Genomic DNA, 22467 nt, shown 5'->3' on the forward strand with positions numbered 1-22467 from the left:
TATGAACCCCCCCCCCCCCCCCCCCCCCCCCACGAGGACCGAAACATCATTCGCATCAAAATTTTTTGTAAAAAATTTTTAAATACAATATGATCCTCACCCCGATTATCCTCCCCGTCGACAGTGAACAGTTTCGTGTCGGACTTGGCAAGCGGTTGCATGGGAAGTTCGGGCAAAGAGGTCGATTCTTCGGGGTCGAGTTTGTCCCGTACGTTGCCGGGGCTTCAGAGCCACCACCACCACCACCACACCGGGAGTCACAATCTGCACCACGGGCATCACGTGCACCACCATAACCACCACCATCACACCAGCAGCCAGCACAACCATTCGAGCCCGACGTCGGGGGCGGTTGCGATGCACTCGAGCCATCATCACCTCGACGAGAAGGGCTCTTCGCCCACCGGGGCCATGCTCAGCTCGACGAACAGCAACGTATCGACGCCCAGCGCGCCCTCGACCCCGACGACGGGATCCGAAGCCTCCCTGACGGTCTCGGGGTCGAACGGATCCGCCTCAGGTACCAGCACGAAGCCCCCCTTCAGCTACGTCGCCCTTATCGCCATGGCCATTCAGCACAGCGCTCACAAACGCGCGACGCTCAGCGAGATTTACGCCTACATTACAGCCAAGTTTCCGTACTTTGAGAAAAACAAGAAGGGCTGGCAGAACTCCATTCGGCACAATCTGTCACTCAACGAGTGTTTCGTCAAGGTACCAAGGGAGGGCGGTGGCGAACGGAAAGGAAACTATTGGACCCTGGGTATGTGTTGCGTCAGCCGTTTTCAACTTTCTTTCATCGTCCGTCATTTCGAAGTTTCATTTATTCAAGAAAATTGCTTCATGCCTGTTTCACAGACATTCGCTGTATCCGTCTCTCGCGAGTCGGCTTCCATCTTCTCTCCGTTAAATCATCTCCTCTTCAAGACGGACGTTATTCTTTTACCTTTTTTTTTTTTTTGTTTTTCTCATTGAGAACTCAATTTGTCTCTTTCGCTTGTTCGATGTACCAAACTTCAAAGTCAAAGATCTTTGGGATGGTCTTCGGAAATGGATCAGTCGTCTGATGTCTGTCTGTAAAACTTCAATAACGAAATCTTGACATAATCAATCAAATTAAAAGTCATTCGAGGGTCTCTTTGAACTGGGATCAACGCATTGATCGGAAGACTTGATCAGGATAAAATGTGTCTTTCAGATCCTCAGTACGAAGACATGTTCGAGAACGGGAATTACCGACGGCGACGAAGAATGAAGCGACCCTACCGTAGCGCACCCTACCATAAAACCCTTTTTGGCGAACCCTTCGCACCTACTCACGTTCACGTTGGAGATGCAACGCGAAATCTTTTCGCTCATCCTCCCCCTTCGTATCCACCAGCCTACACGCGTTACGATCCAAGGTAAGGTGCACCAGAATGTCGTATATAATGTGCTCCAAGTTCATTCGAAAGTGTTGTTGAGGTGATCATTGATAACTTGTTCTTTTACGCATTCTTCACCCGAAGTGACGGGACGCAATTGTAATTCGAATACTGTGATCACATCCATAATATATATACATACCAATATGATTCATTGGTTCGGATCATTGTTTATCCGGACTGAATGGCAGAGTTCGATTTCGTCACAATAATGTGCGTTGTAGCCGACGGCAGTGTTTTATCATTAGGAAAATTTTCTTACGAGCATCGTTTCTCTGATTACAGTGCTGCGTGGGGTCTGCAACAACCTCAGCTATCGTATTCCCCCTGCCAGGCGGTAAGTAGGATATCGCTTATCTTCGTCGTGACCATTTAAGGTAAGTGTACCAGTTACTGACACGTTGAGACCCAATGATCGACCATCTTATTTTCCGAAATTATACATTGACGAAACAAATTGCGAATTTCTCGATGACTAAAACCAATCGCTAGAGTGTCAGGCACTGCAATCAGGATCAAACGGATACAACCAAAGAAGGTCAATAATTGGGACAGGGTCAATAACTGGTACGCTTACCTTAGCGGCACATCTTGAATCCCAATAGAATAAACCATTTCGAACCATCTCGTCGTATCCCAACCTTGCTACTCGCGCGCCACCACATCGTTCCTTCAATTCCATCCCCCTCGTCTTTACCTAAAAAATATCCGTTCTGTGTTTTGTAGCTTCAGCCGCAACTGCAGCCAGTCCAATCAATGCAGATATCGACGATGAACGGATACAGCCAGCTTAGTTCCTCCCTGAGTAAGTCTTTACCCCGATCCAGTTGACCCTCACTTTATTCCTCGATCGTCTATCAAAGCTGTTACTAGATATCCTCGAAGGTAATTACCTGGATGTTCCAGGCGCCGGGACAAACTCTCCATCATCCGTTGGAGGTGGTTCATTCGGGAGTAGCTTCACCGCTTGCGTCAGGAGGCACGACACGGGGATGACCTCCAACCCCATGTCCACCAGATATCCTCCCTATTGGCCGGATGGTAGGTACCCATTATTGGAAAAAATCCTAGCGTACTAGATTCAGTGCTCTTACACCACCAATTTCGACACATGCTACGAACTCTGGGAAAGCATGTCTCTGAATCGTCGGTTTTTGGATACTCGGAAATGGAATGAAAGACAAATAAATATGTTGTTTATAAATTTTCTCACCCTGCGGTGTTTCAGTAGTCTGTGTCAAGGAGGAGCCTGGCAGTACAACGGGGACGTCTAGCGGCGTCGGGACGGTCGGCGTCGGCGGAAGCATGGTGGGATCGTCGACGTCGTCGAGCGTCTCCTCCTCGGGATTTACCGGGGTCGACTTCCCGTCCCGTCAAAAGTGTTTCATGTGAACTTGTAGACCCCAACGTAACCACTATACATGTAAGTTATAACGTAAGAAATAGATATCACTAATGCACATGCACTTCGTCCGTATTGTAATAAGTTGTAGGATAGTTAGTATGGCCTGCAGATGAGAAAAGGTCCGTTAAATCATGTCTGCCTGTGGCACTGCGTTTGCTCTTCCTGAAGTGCGCGTCTTCGCATCTCTGAGTCGGTGCCCGGTGAGTCTACATCATTGAACATTTATCGGAAAATTTGTTTTCCCATTTCCTATAAACGTAAATCAACAGATCCGTTTCATAGGAAGAAAAGTTTCTTGGTCAGTTTCGACACGGTTAGGTTCAAACGAATTGTCTTCCATCTATACATAAGTTCTACTATTCCAAAGAACCAAGAGGCGTGACACCTATGTTTTATCAAAAGTAAAAAAGACTCGAGGGATAATTTCAAGTTTTTGGCCAATCAGGTGTTGAGAAGATGCGACTCGCCCGTGGTCATCCTGTTACGTGTAATGTGTGTATATTTATTGTATATGAATGTATAATATTTGAGCAGTAGAATGGGTTTGATACTGAGGATCGTCGGGTATCAGTGTTGTTATGGAGAAGGAAGGCTAATTTCCTAACATCAAATAAAAATCAGTGAATTTCGCCTTCGCTTATTTCATATCTCGTATATATCCGACGTATCCTGAATAGAAAACTGTTAGATTAACGATAAGTTGGAGTATAAATGTAAATTTATAGAATATAATACGTCATTCACATCGTAATCGTTTCAATCACACTGAGATATCGATGTTGTTATACGTGATGTAACGTAATATCAAAGATACTGCACATGACGACGCAGCTGGAATGATCGTTAACGTTAAATTAAGTTGAAATCGTTAGTATATAAGGGTTAACATTAGTAAAACCTAACACAATCATCTATGTTATCGTTATAGACGCGTCCGTTAAACGCATGCTAGGAAATGTTTCTTGTCTTCATTCATCGTTTAAATAGTTATTATTGTCTGCGTCAGATGCAGTTACTTACAAACATTCAACATAACGAACATATAGAAAAAAATTAAACATTTTTCATACGACATGTAATATCGCAACCGCCAGCCATTTATAAATTAGCGATAAGGGTATACAATAAAGTTCAGATTATTTATCGTGAAAGGATTATAGTAGTCTCCTCGGTGTTTGTTTTAAATCGACCTCCTCCCCCTTCCCGTTCCATGTTCGTCCATATCGTGAATAAAGTGAATATACGAAGGTATTGTGATGTACGTATCTACACTGTATCGCGTACGCATTTTGCAAGTTACTTCTCACCCTCGGGGTTTCTCTTATCGTCGTCTTAATAGTTTTGCAAGAGTTGTTTAATTTTTCACTGCAGACCAACTACCAGACGATGCGTTGATTGAGGTACACGAATTCACGGTTTTATCAGGTAATGTATACACTCACAGTAGACGTTTAAATCTTTCGTACATACCAACTGGATTCCCCGTTTCGATACAGTGATTATATTGAACAGTTTATTGACTGAAAAATCGTGTTCTGGTCGTGATAAATTACATAAATCAAATTAACAATATATTGGTAAAGAACGGCCGTTGTTCGTGCTAGATATTAAACTTTTCTCGACTGATTTCAAATGGAAAGTTAGTGCGACCATCTCTTAATCGATAATGGTACATAGTGAATGTCTGGATGAAGAGAGGACGTTGTGAGAATGGTACCTGAATATACATGCGAACAACTATAGCGAATAAAGTCCAAATCTGCAAAGGAGCTGGAGGGATTAATTGTAAGAGAGAAGCAGGAGGAAGGAAGTGAAACTGAAAGGCTCGATTCGTGCAAAAGTCACGATCGACGAGAGAGAGAGAGAGAGAGAGAAAGTGAGTCAGTAACCGTTGGTACGTCGGGCCGATTGCGAGTGGGCCGATAGGTGGGAGTGTTTATAAACCGATGTTTACCAAACACGTGGCCTCGTAAAATTTATATCCTCAATAAACGAACAACACGCAGCCCTCCTGTGTCAACACCACGTGGATACGCCCGCAGATTGCACGCTGATTGCGTTGTAAAATATTGCTTAATTAAGTATAGGTGCAATCGTCGGTTGTCACCGACGCCTCAAGATCATCTCCTTGTTCCAGTGCTCCTGTGTCTTTTTTACCTTTTCCCTTTTCTAATTTTAACTTCCTCCCCTTGACCGCCATCTTCACCTATCGCAACAATTATACACCTGTAATCGCACGATAGTTGACTAAAATTACGACTGAATTGACGGTTTCGGCGCCTCGATTGCGTTTCGCGATTAGGAGGTCTACGGCATTTAAACGACAACGATTAGCCGACTCCATTGCTATCTTTCCGTGGGCTTTCCCATTGGCTTCAACTGATCAGGTACACTTAGACGGGGGTTTAGGGTCATGGCAGGTGAAAGTGTTTCATTGGTGCGGCCGACACCGCAGGAAGAGATACCAGTTCCAGGTGTAATGGCTGACTGATGCCCGTTCTCTTTCACTGGACTCAACCTCGAAGAGGCCTCGATGTGGATACAACAGCTCCGAGTGTTTTCATTTTCTTAAAAAAAAAAAACCTGAAGATAGGTATGATTTTAGTCAGTTTAAGCTGTAAAAAAAGTCACCGTGATCCCTTCAACTCGTGCTTGACTCGCTGGAGAATGTACAAAGATATCAAACTCGCATAACGGGGCTGGACGCTTATTAATGGATATGCCGTGTATGCAATCAAACTAAATGGGTGGCATGTTTAGGCGGAAGGTACAGGGCGTCGATCCAATACACATAATATTATATACGCATGGACGTGTGAGTTATACGTTGCAAGTCATAACGAACACGGTCAAGAATTCATATTCCGATTCTTGGAATTGTATTTCCGACTTTCCCTCCAATTGTTTGATAATTATGCGGCACTCCGAACATAAACACGTGATAAACACGGGATAGCTTTAGTGCAAGCTTACACAAATATACGCTGCTCTCGCCTCCTTCTCCTTCCTACAGCTTCAGCTTGACGCCTGATCCCTCGATCCGTTTCGACTTCTCACGTCTTTCCACGGTGTATACAAAGTAGGTATAAGTAAACTCTTTCTCTCTCTCTCGAGAGAGAGAAAGAGAGAGAGAGAGAGAGAGAGAGAGAGAGAGAGAGAGAGAGAGAGAGAGAGAGGGCTCGTTAATGGTGAATCGTTCCGAGGTGCGACCTCACAATCTAGATAAACCCTCCACCCCCATCTCCGCTTTCACCCTCGGGATCAACGGGTTGAGGATATTTTCAAACTTGCGAGATGTGCGGATTTCAAGGAATACAAACAAGACCGGGAAATTAAATACTGGAAAACGGAAAACAGAAGCATCGATGCAAACTCGAACGCTTTTGTCTTAATTACCGCCAATTTATCTTATCTTTGAAAGCATATTATGCCGTACGCCGGCATTACTTGCAATACGCTGGTGTTAAACTCAACGGTGATAGTTTTGATTAGACTTGTTTTTCCATATAATTGTTGGATAATTTGTTGCAGTTGCTTTGATCCGCATTGCGTACATTTGTGAATAATGTAAGGGGGAATAATCTTGACGATTGTTTGAAACGAAGTGGGATGTTGGAAAATTGGAATACGGGCAAATTTTTTTCGCTGTATTGAAAGAGTGTTAGATTTAGAGAAGCCGTTATACGTTAGGTTGTACCGATGAAGAGACTGCAACGATTACCAATTTTTTTACGTTCATGGTTGAATTCAAGAAATGTAATTTAAAGAAATAATCATGTAGTTATAATAGTGATGGTAATAATTGCCGTACAGTCAGTCAAGATCAGACTTCAAAGAACTTTGTAAATTGTACCATAATCACAGGTGTAAATATCTTCTTCCATCCTTTCACCAATTATACGACATACATATTCTCGCTTTCTCTAAGTAGAAACCGAATTGATGACAAACTCTTTACAATTTATATACCACAATAGAGTTGAAATTCATTGTATTCGCTTCGGCTGACGGTTCTATTCTACCCTGAATTTATTCACACATTTAAACGGGACGGACAGGTTACTTAATGGTACATAGCTAATGGCCAATTTGACGTGACAGTATTTTCAGCTTTTTACCGTTGCTCCTATACGAACAGCAGGCACGGAATTATTTCACTTTCTTTTTGGTCCGCTTTCCGCACTCTCCGGAGTTACGTCGTGACTGTCGCAGGAACGGAAGAGAAGCCATCGGGGTCGAGAGCCAAGTCGTTGAAGGACGGCCGACAGCTGAGTGAGAAGAATGTCTCTGACTCTGATCTCGGTTTTGGATCGCTGGGACTTTTCAAACTTTACCAAATCCCGGGGAGATTAGCAACCGCTGTCTGCACGCTTTTCCACCAACCAACCAACTGCAATTGCGCTTGATTTTGCAAAAATACAGCTTTGTACAATGATTTTTTGTTTTCCTTATCACCCGTAAATTCGTTATACTAATTTATATTCCACGGGTTAAATCGAGGGTCGAAAATAAGGATGTGAATCTTCGAGCTGATTATCTTCGAAGGCAAAGGGCGCGCGACTTTGACAATTTATTATCATTTCCAAATGCTCTTTCTCGAGGTATACGACCGTATAAACATTGCCTGGGGTAATTGACGCCGAAACCGAGTGAAGTGGAAACCGCCGTTCGTTTTCAGACGTGTATTTTATATCCTTGTCTCATCGAAATACGAAAGAATCCCTGGTGAAAATGATTTCTACGATTCTCTACGAATTTGTAAGGGAAATTGGGACATTTCGTACAAAATTCTAAATATGCATAGTTTCTCATAAAAATTTGTAGAAAAAATAATCTACAATGTACTATAATTTTTAACGAAAACTATTAACAATTCCTTACGAAAAACTGTACATGCATGTTTACAATTTTGTAAGAAATAATGCGAAATTATCCAATTTCTGTAAAAATTCTTAGTTTATAGTATAGAAATTTTCACCAGAGAAACTATAACAGAAGTCTTATATTGCAGGTATATTTCTAGAGATGTCGAGTATCGCGACTATACTTATGTTCGTGGTATAATCGTTCGCCGTAGCGGAGAGTTTGAGAGGAAAGAAGAAGAAGAAGCTGCGGAGTCTGAGGACGAGGCTCTCGAGGTGAGGGCAGAGTGACGTACGACGACAGGCAGGCGTGCGGACCGTTTAGGCGACTATTAGCTGCGACGGGATTCCACGCAGTGCACGTGCGCCTCCCTCTCTCCAGATCATTCTCGTTTCGTCCTCCCGTTCGCCCTCTTCTATTTCCTCTATTTCCTCTATTTCCCTGGGCTCTTCTTCATTTTTCTCTTCGCGGCGTCGAATCCGGAGGTGTCGACGTTGGACGGAGGCTCGTTGCCGCCTCCGCCTCGCCGATACACCGAACATCCTGGAAATGTTTTGGATTACAGGATCGTGCAGCACCTCGACTGCCTCGGGGAAGACGCGATGGGATCGAAGGTCGCCAGCCGTCGGGGATAATAATTAATTGAGCTCACGAAACGAAAGCAAATCCGGATCGCGTGTCGCTCGTATCTGCACCCTCGAAAATCCGGGTGATCCGGGATTCGGTGAACCGTGTAATGCGAGCCGAGCATCGTCAGGATACGTAGATATTAATTAACCCCGGGTTCGCGTCACTTTGCCCCCGTTAGCCATTATTGCCCGGAGTGCACTCAAGTCCAAATACATTTCTCGCGAAAAATATACGGATTTATCACCGGATTGGAATTTATTTTTTATACCGACATTGCTACTTAAGGGGGAATTCGGGTACTATTGCGATTTCGTAGAATCCATGCCATTTCTTCATTTCTTCGCCAAATGAAAATGCGGTGGAGTGTTTTTGTTCGGAATTGCGTATAGAATGGGACTGCTAAGCCTTTTTTCGCGCTTGAGATACGTGGACTTGGATATTTGGAGATATCTACGTCAACGTCGAAATCGACCAGGGTACCCCCTTAAGAAGGGGAGGAAGAAAGCTTGGAAGGAAGGAAGCTTGGACGGTCTAAGATCATACCTATTTTTACGATTTTTTTTTTTTTTCATAGAAAGAAAAACACTTGGAGTAATTTTAGTTTGAGGGCTTTATTATTCATAGTTACAAGAACATTTTAGAATTTTTTCCATTGAAATTAATAACAAAATAGCAGCACGGCATTATCTCCTCCCCCCCCCCCCCCCCCCTTCTTCCCCCCGCTTTGGCGTAACAGAAAACGCAGAAGAGTTGACTATTTCAGCCACACTCGGCTTTACTCCCGCAAATATCTGCAGTTTCGGTTACCCTCATTTTTCATCTTTTCTATAGAGTGACCGCGTCAGTCAATGAACAATGTATGAAAAAATCTACCCCTGCACATGACACAGTGACATTAACATGACTTCCACAATCTTGATTGCGCGAATCGAGAAGGATCTCTTTTTCAGGTTTTTACAATAATGTGAAGAAACTTTGGGCGATATACAGTTGCAGATTATTCCTTCACGGCGAGAGGAAACCAATCCCCTTCCCCCCCCCCCCCCCCCCTTCCCGTGACGTCACACGCCTTTTGCCCGACGCAGTCTCCGGACTCCGGGGTAGTACAAGGAATCACTGTTCCTGATATTATATTATATGCTCCTTCGTTGACTCTGAGCGCATAACAGGGACCATAAATAACTCTCGGACCGGCCAGCTTCGATATAACGTATTGGTATACATACAATATTATATACACGAGTCTAGCTCAGTGGATTTGTTTGTGGAGCTGGCCGGGATGTCATAACGATACACCGGCGTCTAAACGCGTGGCTAAATATTTACGAACTCGTAGACCGTACGCAGGGTGTACTACGGCACGAAATATACGGTCGCTGCACTTGAACGTTTAACGGAAATGCAGGGACTTTTTTTTTTTCTTCCTCTTCTTTATCTTCTTCTTCTTTTCAACTCTCATATGAGGCAACTACCGCCTTATAGAGCCCCACGGGACACTTAGGACATGTGAATATTGTATATGGCTTCACGATTTATCGACGCTTTATCGGTATAGGTAATATTTTCTCTCGTCGTTAGATTTCCTTACACTTCATCACAGACTTCTCAGTTTCTTTTCAATTGTCAACAACAACCGAATGGAATATTATACACAGGTGGCGTCCATGAAAGCGTTCCCATAGATCGAACTTTGTTTATGAAGATTCGGTCGAACTGGTTCTTGATTTTTCTGTTTCACACGAATTTCCGGTTCACCCGTCGTTCCCTGTTCGGAACACGAGAAGCAATTATACAAAATGACGAGGTGAGAGTAAATTAATGCTTCGCATCGCGTTGTTAATTGTTGTTACAGCAACGTGAGCTGTTGCGATACGATTTGGATTTTTTCGTAATTGTTTTGTTTCGATATAAGAGTCTAACGACGACGCGACATGGATGCGAGAAAGGCGACGAAGACCAGGACATTGGGGAATTGGAAAAGGGAGCGTAACAGACAGGCAGCATGTCCCATTCGTCCGTTCGTCGCCAAGCCTCTACATATCATTACGTCACGTAGTATTAGTTAATTATACTAGCGACATCTCCTCTGGCACGAAATTTCTCTTATTAATCTCTTTCCCTCGGTAGTCGACGAGGCAAGGCGAGGCGAGGCGTTGCAATGACGCGGGCAATTTGTAGCGGGGTGTCAACGGAGCTATTTCTATTTTTGAGTGCGGGCGAACGTTACTTCTTCGTTCATTCGTTCGTCCGTGTTAGTTTCCTCGTCGTTGAAGCCTTTGCCTTTCTTTTTTTTTTTTATTTTCCTTCCATCTCTTTTTCATTTTGTTTATTTCTTCAAACGCCTATATTCCTTTCAATTGTGCCCGCTGTCGAACGGACGATTTTGATCCCTCCTCCGTCACTCCCACAAAGAATGGAAGAGAAAATAAACAAACAATAAAGATATAATAAAATTTTAGAAAGAATATCGCTCGCCATGAATCATCGAATCGGTTAGTTTTTATACATACGTGTATATTAGCGATGGCCACCAAGCTAAAAATAATCTATCAATCGATTGTTTCATGTTTTTATGAAATGGTGCATTTAGAACCAAAATTTCGTCATTTCGGTATGCAGTCTTAAAAGCGGAAAAGTTTTTTCACAATTTACAGCTTCATTCAAAATATTTTCCAATTTCAGAGAAAAATATTCATTTACCTTTCATTAATTATATCAAATAGATACTTATTGGTAAGTAAGACAATGATAATTCATACTTTGATCACATAAATTGATATTGTATTGCGTCGTTGATGGGATTAAAAAACAAAAACCAATCATGAGGAAAGATGATCGAATCTTGCGATTAATCGAGTTTACAAAAATAATCAATTATACTCGATTAATCGGTGCAAAAATAATCGATTATAGTCGATTAATTGTTTAAAATAATCGATTTAATCGAATATCTTTGGTCATTCTTGACATATATCTAGGTATGTAAACCGAGAACCGTGGATACACTGAGAGAACAAACGTCGCCGTTGCAATATCTTTTCCCACTAAAATCCAGATGAGTTCCGACGGTCTCATCGCACGGAGATTATGATTCATCGAACCTCGTTTGCAGTTTCCTGCGATTGCCTTATAAGCACATAAGTGCCTTATGACGTGCAGAAAAAAATATTCAAGCGAGCCTCGAAAGCGCGCTGAGTTTCAGTATGGAAAATCGCAGAATCAGCAGACGGACAGCTCACGCCTGGCTCCGGGGGCCTGCCCGAGCACCCCGATGACCGTGGCTGCAGCACGCAAGCTGCGCCGACGGCCCAGATATTTCTGCAGCGCGAGCACTCCGGCACCCTGGGCACCTCGCGTGGCACGCACAAATCCTCTCTGGCCGCCTATTAATTTATACACTTTACCCGGGTACCAGGCGTGCCTCGGTGCTCCGTTCGAGTTCTGCTCCTCCATGCTTTGCCCGGGTATCGAGCACGTACGCGTCGTGCTAACTGCACTGTTTTGCCAGCCGTGCAACTACCGGCTCCCGTTCCGAGGTACATACGTACATACATCCATCTGCGTAGCTTGTGTGGGCCTGTACATGCCACGTTTTATATTTACGGATTACAAAACCTACGCAGCGCATGCCACGGATACACGCTTCAACGTTTCATTCTGTTTTACAGATTTGTAGAATTTCCACGATCACCGCAGCTTGACCAATTCTCGATCGAGTCGGGCACGATGATCAGGGGATAATATTCACTTCTGAAATCGATTCGAGATAATTAATATTCTTTTGCGGTAATGACGGAGGATTTAGCTGAAAATCACTAGAGTCCAACGGAACGATTTGATATCACATGGATTTGCAGTGTTATCGTGTACTTTAAACATGGGGCTCCTTGGGCGCAAGATTATTGTATCGAAAATATGAGAGAAAATATGAAATAAATATTCATCTACCATTGGTCTAAAAAATGGTTCACTTCAGATAGTTCGATTCTCATTGTTATTTCGATACTGCGATTACGTAGTTTCCTGTATTTTTTTCTGGAAATTTCGAGGCATGCGATTCTAAAGTTTACACATATTTACACTGCTGGGTAAAATGTTTCAATACATCCCTTTAAAATGAAAATTTCTTACGAAAACATAATTTAAATGGGTGAATGTAAATAGTTACTTTGAGAACGTTTAAAATGTTCAACGCAAAGTACCATTTACATTATAAATGCCTATTTTAAATAAAACCATTCAAATCAAATATTACTCAGCAATGCATATTTAAGATTGGCTAAGTTAGGCAGTTAAATCTTTTTCAGCATTTCACGTTTCCTTCCCGATCATATTACCAGGGCGAAACCTAGTGTTAAAGCACCGTTTAATAGTGTACCATGTGATAGCATGTGAGAAAATTGTAATTCTTTCGCGATCAATCCTCGAGAATATCGTCATCGGGAGCGGAAAGAGATATTGTACGAAGCGTGTAAGTTGCGGTATAAATTGTGACGCCAGGTTACCGAAGACGTTTGTTAAACAAACATGCAACGCATTGTACGGTTTAATATTATTTTATAAACAGCCAGGTAGGTGTATCTGTTACAGAAGCGTATGTATTCAAAACACTTTAGCCTCTATCCAACTCACCGGAAGTCCCAGAAGTTTTCTCTGGCTAAAGACAGTGAACGATGCGTTTATGAAGACAGTCAGAACAGTTTTTCAAAATGAGAGTGGCACTACATAGACTCTAGAGACTTGGAAAACTTCAACAATAAACACAAATTTATGTTTCCGTTTTTGATAATTCCTTGTTCTCACTCTCTCTCTCTCTCTCTCTCTCTCTCTCTCTCTCTCTCTCTCTCTCTCTCTCTCTCTCTCTCTCTCTCTCTCTCTCTCTCTCTTTCTCTTTTCGTATAACTATCTTCCTTTTGCTTTGGTAAAATTTAATAATTATTCATATATTATTACGTGAAAAATATCTCACATACATTTATTGTACAGTATATTATATTTTCTCTAAATTAATACTTCAAAGTGCTTGTAGCAGGGAATGAATGAGATGAGTTCACCTCGGGGTATTCTGGCAGAGATGTATGTAAAACAATTTGAAGATTAGCGTGTGCAGTTGCAGAGGATTCACTTTTCTTCTATCTAGTCTTCTCCTAGCAAGTCATCGTCCAAATTTACATCCTGAAAAATAGTAACGAATAAAATTTTAGACTTGCATGACAATAAAGTAGTCAACAAAAACAAGCGCAACGTAAGTAAATTATCTGAATTACAAAGAAGAAATTCATTGGCGACGGCTTCTCAAATGGAGGTCGTAGGAATTAAGAATCAGTTAATTAGAACCACAGCAGAGCAGGTAATTGATACAAACGAGGCTAAAAGTGCCCCAGACTTTCTCCTCTATATGTTTACTCGACGGTAGTCAGGGTATATTTTGTTTACAGCCTTGTTTCCATAACAACCCACCCTTAAGGCAAAGATCCCGTTTACCTTCGCTAGCCTATGTTTTGTCACGCTCTGCCCCACGTTATTACACCGAGGTTTCTCGATACGCACGAGTCACCTAGTCACCCGGTCTAATAAATCTGAAGAAGAATAACGTCAAACCCCAAGAATTTCAATTGCTAAAATTATCTCACCTTCTCCATCGTCTTTTCTGATTTGTTAATTGAACTAAAGCTGTATTTGATTTGGCAACGATGATAAAAAATAAGAGGAGAAAGGAAAGAGGAGTTTAAAAGACTATGCAAATTTCTATTACAATTTAAGACAATGAGCTACCACCATCCTTTTTTTCCTCGTTGTCTTGGAACTAACTGCAATTAATAAATCTTTTATTACTCTGGAAGAAAAAAAAAATTGGCTCAGTTAACACGAAACAAGAGTAAGACGAATCCTGACACTAGATGAGTAGAAAAAATAAGCAAAAATAATTGGAAAAAAGGAGCACCGTGTTGATGACGGAATGTAGCACTGGACGCCTGTGTATATTTTTATTTTTTTTTTACCTCATCTTAAAGTCGCAGGTAGGCAGTAGCTTTGTATAGGTTTGCATACCTGCTTCTCCTGGTCAGTACAGTCAGTCTGTTTTGGTAATTCTACACCCTTCTAGCGTTACAGCAAAGCCTATAATGGCATTAAAGGTACTAAAACATCGTTTAATTGCAGACTCTTTTTTCTTTTTCTTTTTTCTCTCCCATTCGCTAGAACTGCTCAGGACTGGGAATAAGCATGCAGGCAGTCCGTCACCTTATCCGGTCACTAATTCACCTCAGTGACATTTACAACTCATATGGAAGGGGGTGAGGCGTAGGACAAATTGTTTCAGTCATGCGTTTTGCTTTAGCCCCATGGGTTGCTAACTCAGATCCGGTTAACTTGTTGTTTTGACAACCAAGCTGCATGAAACTACTTGTAATGGTTTTTTAATGGTCAGAAATTGATCCGTTTCATTTATGGATCGCTAGGATACCAGGTGTTAATGCTACTTTCATTTTCATTTCGGGTTCGAGAATCACTAAAGCTTTGCGATACCATGCATCCTAGTATTTCTTGGAAATTAGTTTCATGGAATCGGATTTCATCTCTATGCTATAGGCGTTTTGTACGCACAAGATTTTTGGGTAAAGAAGCCTTTGCGCTTTCTCCTCCTTCTTGATGCTTGAAACCTGCTGTTTCAATGGTTCCACCACTTCTGCAAGGGTCTTATTACACGAGCAGGCTGAGTGGGTGATAGAATTTTCGCATGCAGTGAGTAAAATTGTAATTCTTGACATTTTTGAACGAGAGTTTGCGGCACTTAACATTTTTTCGTGTGCGATATGAAAAAGTTGACTGCTCGTTGGAATAACTTGAAATTTCCATTTCTGAAGAAAATGTGTCCTGTACCCATATGCAAATGAAAATCTGATTGCAGTAATCAGAATTAAACACTTATATTTCCTCTGTTACAGAAGATGGCATATGCTCAACTAGACCAGAATTCACGGAAAATTAAATCAAGGATAATATAACAGATATTCAAATAGCAGTACTCACAGTGGTATCGATATTTTCATCAAGTTCGAGGTCAAAATCTATGTCGTCGTCATCATCTACGGTTAATGGTCTTGTCGTGCTTGCTGGTTTAGTGACTTGTTGCGGTACCAGAGGTTGTGCAGCTACAGAGGGTTTCAACGGAGCAGCTGGAAGGCTTGTCGGAGGTTGGTTTGTGGCTGGGGCAGGGATGAAAGTTGGCTTGCTAATATCAAGATCTACCAGTCGATTGGCCAGAAGATCACCCGAGTCTTTGAGCTCGGGCTCATCTGAAGCTCCTGGAAGTAGTTCACCTCTATAGAAGAAGTTGCCAGCCTCTTCGGCCGCTTGCATTTCGTCCAGAGGTTTGCGGGCGACATTTGGCTGTAAGAGAAAACAGAATCGTACAGTGAGTATTTCGCTGTGAAGTGGCTCGCAACCGAAGATACAGAAAAACATAAAGAATGTACATTAGAGAGCTGCGAAACTGTTTAGTGGACAATTTTCAATATAAAACCTATCAACTTATTACGGTATTGTCAAGTTTTTGCACATTACAAGGTATGAACGACAGGATAACGATTTTAATGTTCAGGCAACATGAACTAGATGGCTGCATTATTTGTCTTTGGGCATGTCGTGTTTATCAAACACGCGATAATGCGCAGCAACAAAAAAGTTTACTAACTGAATGGGGTGGTAGTTGAGAGGTGGTGACACGTCGGTTTGAAAGACATTCAGCTAAAAAAAAAAAAATCCAGCCTGCTTCAGAGTTGAAATTTGCACACCTACTTTTGAATCCATTAGTAATATACAGAGATCACATAGAGCGTATCTACTGTCTTTAAAAAGGGTAGCTTAGTGTTAACATTTTATAACGTGGGTATAAATGCCTATAAAAAAATCTTATGTGATCTGCAAAACAGCAGATTCTTATTGTTATTATATTTATGGCCAGAGATTTCAGGTTGATTGGTTTGGACGGTAGGTTTCTTTAAGTGAGATGATTTGCGCTACATAAGTATAATATCAATTTATAGTCGGTACAATCACCATAAACCAGTTCCCAGCAGTTTATTTCGTCATATCTCTGATGGCTGATACTGCTAGTCGGGATTCATTATACAAAGTCTCAGCACTTTACATCTTTGTACTGTTCTTCATCAAGAGCCCGTTTATAAATAGCCTGACTTTCTTAATTTCTGGTTACAATACACACGATATTCCAAATATTTATGGCAAATTTTTTACGATTATATTATGATGTTTTTGAACTGTGGCATCATAGAGTCCAAGTTTCCACGCCGATCAATTTGTTTGAAACAGTTATTGAGAAAATTGTTCTGACATTTAATATGAGCAATTCATATTCATTTATGTAGTTTGAAATTTCCGTCTATTTTTGTTTAATTCATATCGGTACATAGAAATGCAAACTCACAAAATAGCGAATTGCAAATATCGATACTTTTCCGTTAAGACTTGAAGTCAAATTCGCATGACGCCTTAACTATCCTTGCAATATCAAATTGATGCTTGATGTGCAGATGTATAAATAAATCATTATTTATGGTTGATACAATCTAAAATATATTTGTTTTAATTGGATTTCGATACGTGTGGGTTTAATTCAATTATCACTAGTATCGGCTCCGTGACGGTGAATTCAGTCCTGCAGTCATGTCTTTGGAATTATTATCATAATCGTAACGTTGTTCATATGTACCAATATTTCGCGAATTTATCAGACACGATTTAAAACTTTTCATCTTTAAAATAAATCGAAAGCTTATAAATACCAGTTGATTTAAATTTCTCAATTTATGTAAGATTTCCTACTACTCGTTGAATGTTAGAATTGAAGGACGTGCTAACGTACTTGAGAAATACTGAAACTAAAATTATGACGGGCAAGACAATGCGAAGAGATAGACTTTTGAAGGAAACTCGATAATTTCAATGGTCACATGTGTGATCGTAACGTTTCTGCAATTTTATACGAAACAGTTAACTTTTTCAATGTAGACATAAGAAAAGTAGGTAGTTGGACTTTGTCGCCATATCGTTGCGCAGTTTCACACAATTATAGAGTTTACCTTCACTGACGGGTAAGCGGCTGCTGGTATGGTCTGTTTGGCTTCGTCCCTCAAAAACTGTTCAACCTTGAGACTTTCTCGAAATCCGGGAAAGAGATTCTCGTATTGTTCTGGGTCTGCCAGGCTCTGTCCAGCCTTTTCGCTCACGATCGATAATTTTTCACGCCACAATTTTACCACAGAAGATATTTTGCTGGGAGCATAGGCTCTCGCAAAGAATGCAGCCTCGGGAATCCTATCAGTTTTTATCAGGATATCTAAACACTTGTCGATATCTCCAAGGAGGAAATTCGAGAGAAACGAAATGTTGTTTTTTCCTGAATCGTCGGCAGCTTCGCCAAGTTTTCTTATCATTCCAGCATTGCCGGTACTTGTAGCCAGTAGTAGAAGGCCACCAAAGTCTTGCGCGTGGTGCAAGCATTCTTGAGCCAAACGCAATTTGCCTTTTTGAGTGGCAAGGGCTGCGAGCTGTCGCCATTTCTGTTGACTACTAGCTTCTTTTGCTAAATCATGCGCCGTCCTAAGGTCACCTAGTGCCAAAGCCAATTCGAATCTATGCTCTGGATCCGTAGAGACTGCCAGCGCTTGTTCTTTGAAACCCTGTGAAAAAATTTTGGATTAAAGAAACTCGACTCTGCTGCTTCTTTTCGTTGTGCATAGTAATTGTGAATTAAGATTTCTGAGCTTGAGAAAAAACGAATGAGAGTATTACTTGTTTCTCCAAAAAGTGAGCCACTCTGGTGCGATGCTCTTTTGGTACAGTTGGCAGCACTCTGTCAGCGGTTTCAAAGTCTTTTCGCATAACTGCGGTTTGGTATTCCAGTACGGATAGCAAGAGAGAGTATGAAACCACGGAGAGTTCCTTGTCACATAGGTAAAGCCTGTTGTCTCGTGGAACATAACCCAACAGATACATCGGCCTGTCCAAATGTGATATGGTGACGACTTCGCCTCCGACAAAGTAATTGATTCGATTTACGCTGTTGGTGTAAATGAAGCAGTCGCCTACCCAGAGACCGGTTTTCACTGCCTCACTCATTTCCGCGACCATCTGAAAAGTTTGTATTCTCATTTAGATAAATTGACCATAATTACGGTACTTGGAACATCGTTATAATTGGATATGATTAATGCTATTGTAGCATGAGGGTGAGGTATTGATTAAAAAACGTGTGAACTTACCTCGAATGCATCTTCGATATCTTCAGTGTTTTCTGGCAGATTATTAACAGCATCTGCATGGAATTTTAAAATAAAGTATTGATCGGCAGTCGCTAGCGCTACCAGTGATGCGTTCTCTGCCCAGTAGACGTGCGTCGGCTGAATGTCGATGCGGCGAATCAGCTTTAGGGAATCCCAATCAAAGAAGGAAAGACCAGAGCCGGAAGATACTCCCAGCATAAATCCACCAAAGATGCCTAAAACAATAGGAAATTGAACATGTAGGAGTAATTTTGGGATTATTCAAAGTATATGGTCGTTTATTTTACTCGAGGTCAGTGAGATTACGAAAAATCTATCCATAGCTGATTCAAGGCGAAAACTTACCATCGGCCCCAAAATCGGGTTTGAAGCTTTTTCTTTCTTTGAAATTCTTGAAGATTTTCACAGAGCTTGTTCCTTCTCTAACAGCATACTGACTCGAATCAGCAGCCCATACAAATTCCGATGCCTGTCCGAAAGCCTTGTTTCTCAGAGCCATCGAAGTGTAAATAATGTATTCACCATCCCCGCAAACAACCAAAAATCTCCCATTTGGATTGTGTTGTATAGTTTGCGGGTAAATTTCGCACGCTCCCATATCTTTGACAGCCAACGGAAGCCGCTCTCCATCCTGGGCCTCTTCTCCCAGTGCTTTTAGGTTTACTTGTTGCACCTCGCTATGTCTTGCCCATACAATTTTCCCGCCCAAAGAATCCATTGAAACGGCAGGCTCTTCTCTACCGACTTTGACCATTACGCTACCCTCGTCATACCCTAAGGCGACGTTGTTAGATCCCCGCATGCAGGAAATCGTCCAAACTCTTTCAAAGCCGTAGTTAAGTGACGACTCTAGCCTGTATGTACCAGCATGCCAAATTCTAACTGTCCCATCTTCTGAACCGGTCAAAACAATCGGCAGCTCTGGGTGAAAGCACACTGCAGATATATTCTGTGTGTGTCCTTCAAGGGTTTGGACGCAGGTTTTATTTTGGTAATCCCATATCTTGACGTACTTATCGTCAGCTCCGGAAATAAGGTAAGGCTTGTCACCTCCGTGATAATAATCTACGCAGTTCACACCCTTCTCATGTCCGTCGAGGGTGAAATTGGCTGTCGATGAACCGAGCTGCCAGACTTTTACCGTGCGATCCAGAGATGCGCTGGCAAATGTGTTGTTGTCCTTTGGATTGAACACAATTTGCATGACATAGTGGGTATGGCCCTCGAAGACCTGCTGGCCGAGCCAAGCTTTGTCCCAGTTCCATAATTTTATCAGCATGTCGTCTGTAGTTAAATATAATAAGGTTATTTTGAACATTCAATAATTTCATCTACATAGACTTCATTAGTCAGTTTAAGTGACATAAAAAACTTGATGAAATAATACAAACCACTGCTGGTAAGGATGAACGGTTGGGTGGGATGAACTGCGATGGATCTGACATAATCGCTGTGTGCTTCGAACGCATGAACACGTTCCAATGTGTTGTAGTTAAAAACTCTAACTTGCATATCATCAGAGCCAGTGACGACCCAATTTTTTCTTGCAACAAACTTTGCTGTTCTGACAGGTAGGTCGCAGACTTCGAAGGTCTTTGCCAAAGTCTGTGACTCGTGATTCCAGATGTTGACATTTCCCTGGTATAACGAACACAGCATCCATGGCTCAGATGGATGAAGATCGACACTCTTTACTCTGTCTGATCTCGCCGTCAGCTTGCGTTTAATGTCTAGTCGCAGCGGCTACAATTGAAGAAGTTACATTACAAAAAAACGAATGACGCCGGTATTTGAAAAACGGCTGGTATGGCATCGAACACAAATTTTTGCAGCTTTCAAGCGTCAAGAGGTCGTACAGGGGATTTGTTCTTAATCATAAGATAGGTGAAATTTGGTGAATTCCATACTTGAGATTTGTTTTTGTTTTGGGAGTGTTTATCATAAATTGAAGAAAGATTTTGAAATCGTTTTGCAAGTGCGAAAATATATTCAATTGAAATTTATAGCGGAAAAGCTGTCAGAAAGGTTTGACGTGTGAAGTGCAGAAAAGATTGCGGTGAAGGGTTTGTCAAATGATAATCGGCTAGCATTGGTTCGACGGCTTATAAATACATTTTATAGATACAAACTGAACCATTATTGAACTTACCATGTTTGATGATTGTTGTAATTGTTTCGGTCTTTAGAACAGGGATTAAAATGTCAAATGAAATATACTTATTGTAAACCTAAACACGAAGCCGCTGCCATGAAGTTAGGACGTGGCTCGAACATGGCGCATCATGTAGCAGACGGTTTTACTTTCTGATGAAATGATACGGATTATTCGATAAGATCAAAACGGTTTCCAAGCATCCACAGGAGTGAAAACTGTGATTTTTATTCACCATTTACAATATTGACGAAATGTAATCTTCATTTGCGTACGTTGCTCAGTTAGAGGGAATTATACGTGACATCGAGTGCCGTCGTGGCCTTGCGCGTGCGGCTATATCGAAAATATCGAATCATATCGAGTTGAGATCGATTTGCTGTGTCGATTTTTTCAGCATCGATTAGGACTCGAACGGCTCACTTCACACCAGTCACGGTGCGCACCAGGGCAGCCTACTCCGCTTATGATCCGCTTGCTTCAAGGCTCTGTCGCACTTTGCTATGGTAACACAGATTTCTGCCTATACATATATAGAAGTCTGTGTATGGTAAGAATATACTCTGTCACTCAGTGCTTTCGCGACGCTAATTACGGTAGAAGTATGGGTGGATAACCGACCTGCACTTGCCGTGCAAGTCATCTGGAAAATGAATTTCAAAAATCTATTTTACGTCAAAGGGCGTAGCAAATGAGGCATACGCGAGTGAAACTGGTTTACGTACTCACTCAGGTTTCTCTTTGCGCGGATGATTTTTGTCGGCTAGTAAAGACTACGAGATTGTAATTCTAATATTCAGTTGCCATTTTAATCGGATTGTCACGACAAATTTGACGGATTCTTATCAGGCAGGCCTACATTACCAACACTAACAAATTTTGATTTTGAATCTCGAGAGTAGCAAATTGTTATGATGAATGGCATGCTCCGCATTAACGACTGTTTTTCCGATGGTAAGTAAGCGTTAGCTATCTGATATGCGCCAATCATCAGAAATGCTTTCAGCTAATACGAAAAACCGGTATATAGCAGTAGTCGGTAGACAAATTTATTGAACGCCAAATTGCTGGCAACTCAACATACGTTAATACGTATACTTTGCATATGTCTTGGAGTATCTACCGGCAGTTTCTATCACTTTGGTAGTTAGACGACATTATCTATTTTCGCTTGATTGTAAGACAATTAGAAAAAAAGCCAATAAGAAATCGCACAAATTGCAAAAGAATTTTAACGCCCGTAGTTTTGTAGTATAAACGGATACGGAAAATGGTCGTTATTTTTGCGAACGTACATATATGTCTACAATCTAGAAATACAGAATCATATCCACCGAATTTCCCGCACAGCCTGAAATTTAAAGGATGAGGATATGCCTCGTGAGATGCGATTCGATTTTCAGCAATATCAAAAAAGTTTGAACCAGTTATGAATTTAAGATTGTTATTTTGATGATTAATTTTTTAAAATCAGTTCGGTATCCTTCGCAGTACGGGTGCAATGAAATCGTGATCGGACAATGATGATTAATGATCCGTTGTTACTTGATAAAAACTATTTATGTAAACTACTGGTTCGCAAATAGTTGCTTCATTCCTAGATCGAACAATCTCAAGATATGCAAAAAAATACGGCTAGAGTGGAAAATCACGTCTTTCACACAGAATACACGATTTTATAAATAT

General features: G+C 41.5%; 2 protein-coding genes and 1 long non-coding RNA gene across 10 annotated transcripts in view; 2 read left to right on the top strand and 1 right to left on the bottom strand.

Annotated features, from left to right (window-relative positions):
- Window positions 1–3979, top strand: part of LOC124217816 (forkhead box protein D1) — a 32171-nt gene extending 28192 nt beyond the window's left edge. For 5 of the 8 annotated variants that reach the window (XM_046623899.2, XM_069135677.1, XM_069135676.1 and 2 more), the window contains 6 exons: window positions 125–763; window positions 1199–1403; window positions 1710–1761; window positions 2151–2229; window positions 2310–2465; window positions 2653–3979. In XM_046623899.2, coding sequence (XP_046479855.1) covers window positions 125–763; window positions 1199–1403; window positions 1710–1761; window positions 2151–2229; window positions 2310–2465; window positions 2653–2816 — 1295 coding nt within the window. In that variant the 3' untranslated portion in view covers window positions 2817–3979. Of the gene's footprint in view, window positions 1–124; window positions 764–1198; window positions 1404–1709; window positions 1762–2150; window positions 2230–2309; window positions 2470–2652 lie in introns of all 8 variants that reach the window. The other 3 variants (XM_069135675.1, XM_069135674.1, XM_046623900.2) reach the window with 3 other exon arrangements.
- Window positions 3980–13233: 9254 nt separating this feature from the next.
- beta'COP (coatomer subunit beta') lies at window positions 13234–21121 on the bottom strand. The gene is made up of 8 exons (XM_046620762.2): window positions 20779–21121; window positions 20021–20372; window positions 18975–19913; window positions 18609–18844; window positions 18139–18477; window positions 17427–18026; window positions 15355–15714; window positions 13234–13497 (listed from the first exon to the last, which is right to left on the bottom strand). The coding sequence occupies exons 1-8, from the start codon at window positions 20779–20781 to the stop codon at window positions 13459–13461; spliced, it is 2868 nt and encodes a 955-aa protein (XP_046476718.1). The 5' UTR covers window positions 20782–21121; the 3' UTR covers window positions 13234–13458.
- Window positions 14386–15582, top strand: LOC138190804 (uncharacterized). The gene is made up of 2 exons (XR_011176891.1): window positions 14386–14459; window positions 15270–15582. It is a non-coding gene; the product is annotated as an uncharacterized lncRNA (long non-coding RNA).
- Window positions 21122–22467: the final 1346 nt, after the last annotated feature.

This window comes from Neodiprion pinetum, chromosome 4, assembly GCF_021155775.2.
Source record: "Neodiprion pinetum isolate iyNeoPine1 chromosome 4, iyNeoPine1.2, whole genome shotgun sequence".
Taxonomy (NCBI): Eukaryota; Metazoa; Arthropoda; class Insecta; order Hymenoptera; family Diprionidae; genus Neodiprion; species Neodiprion pinetum.

Bases quoted from the DNA above. Each gene is read 5' to 3' on its own strand.
- beta'COP (XM_046620762.2), bottom strand. The intron at 19,914-20,020 runs GTTTGTATTATT...ATTTAACTACAG, and splicing joins GTTCATCCTTACCAGCAGTG to ACGACATGCTGATAAAATTA. The intron at 13,498-15,354 runs GTGAGTACTGCT...ACTATTTTTCAG, and splicing joins ATGAAAATATCGATACCACT to GATGTAAATTTGGACGATGA.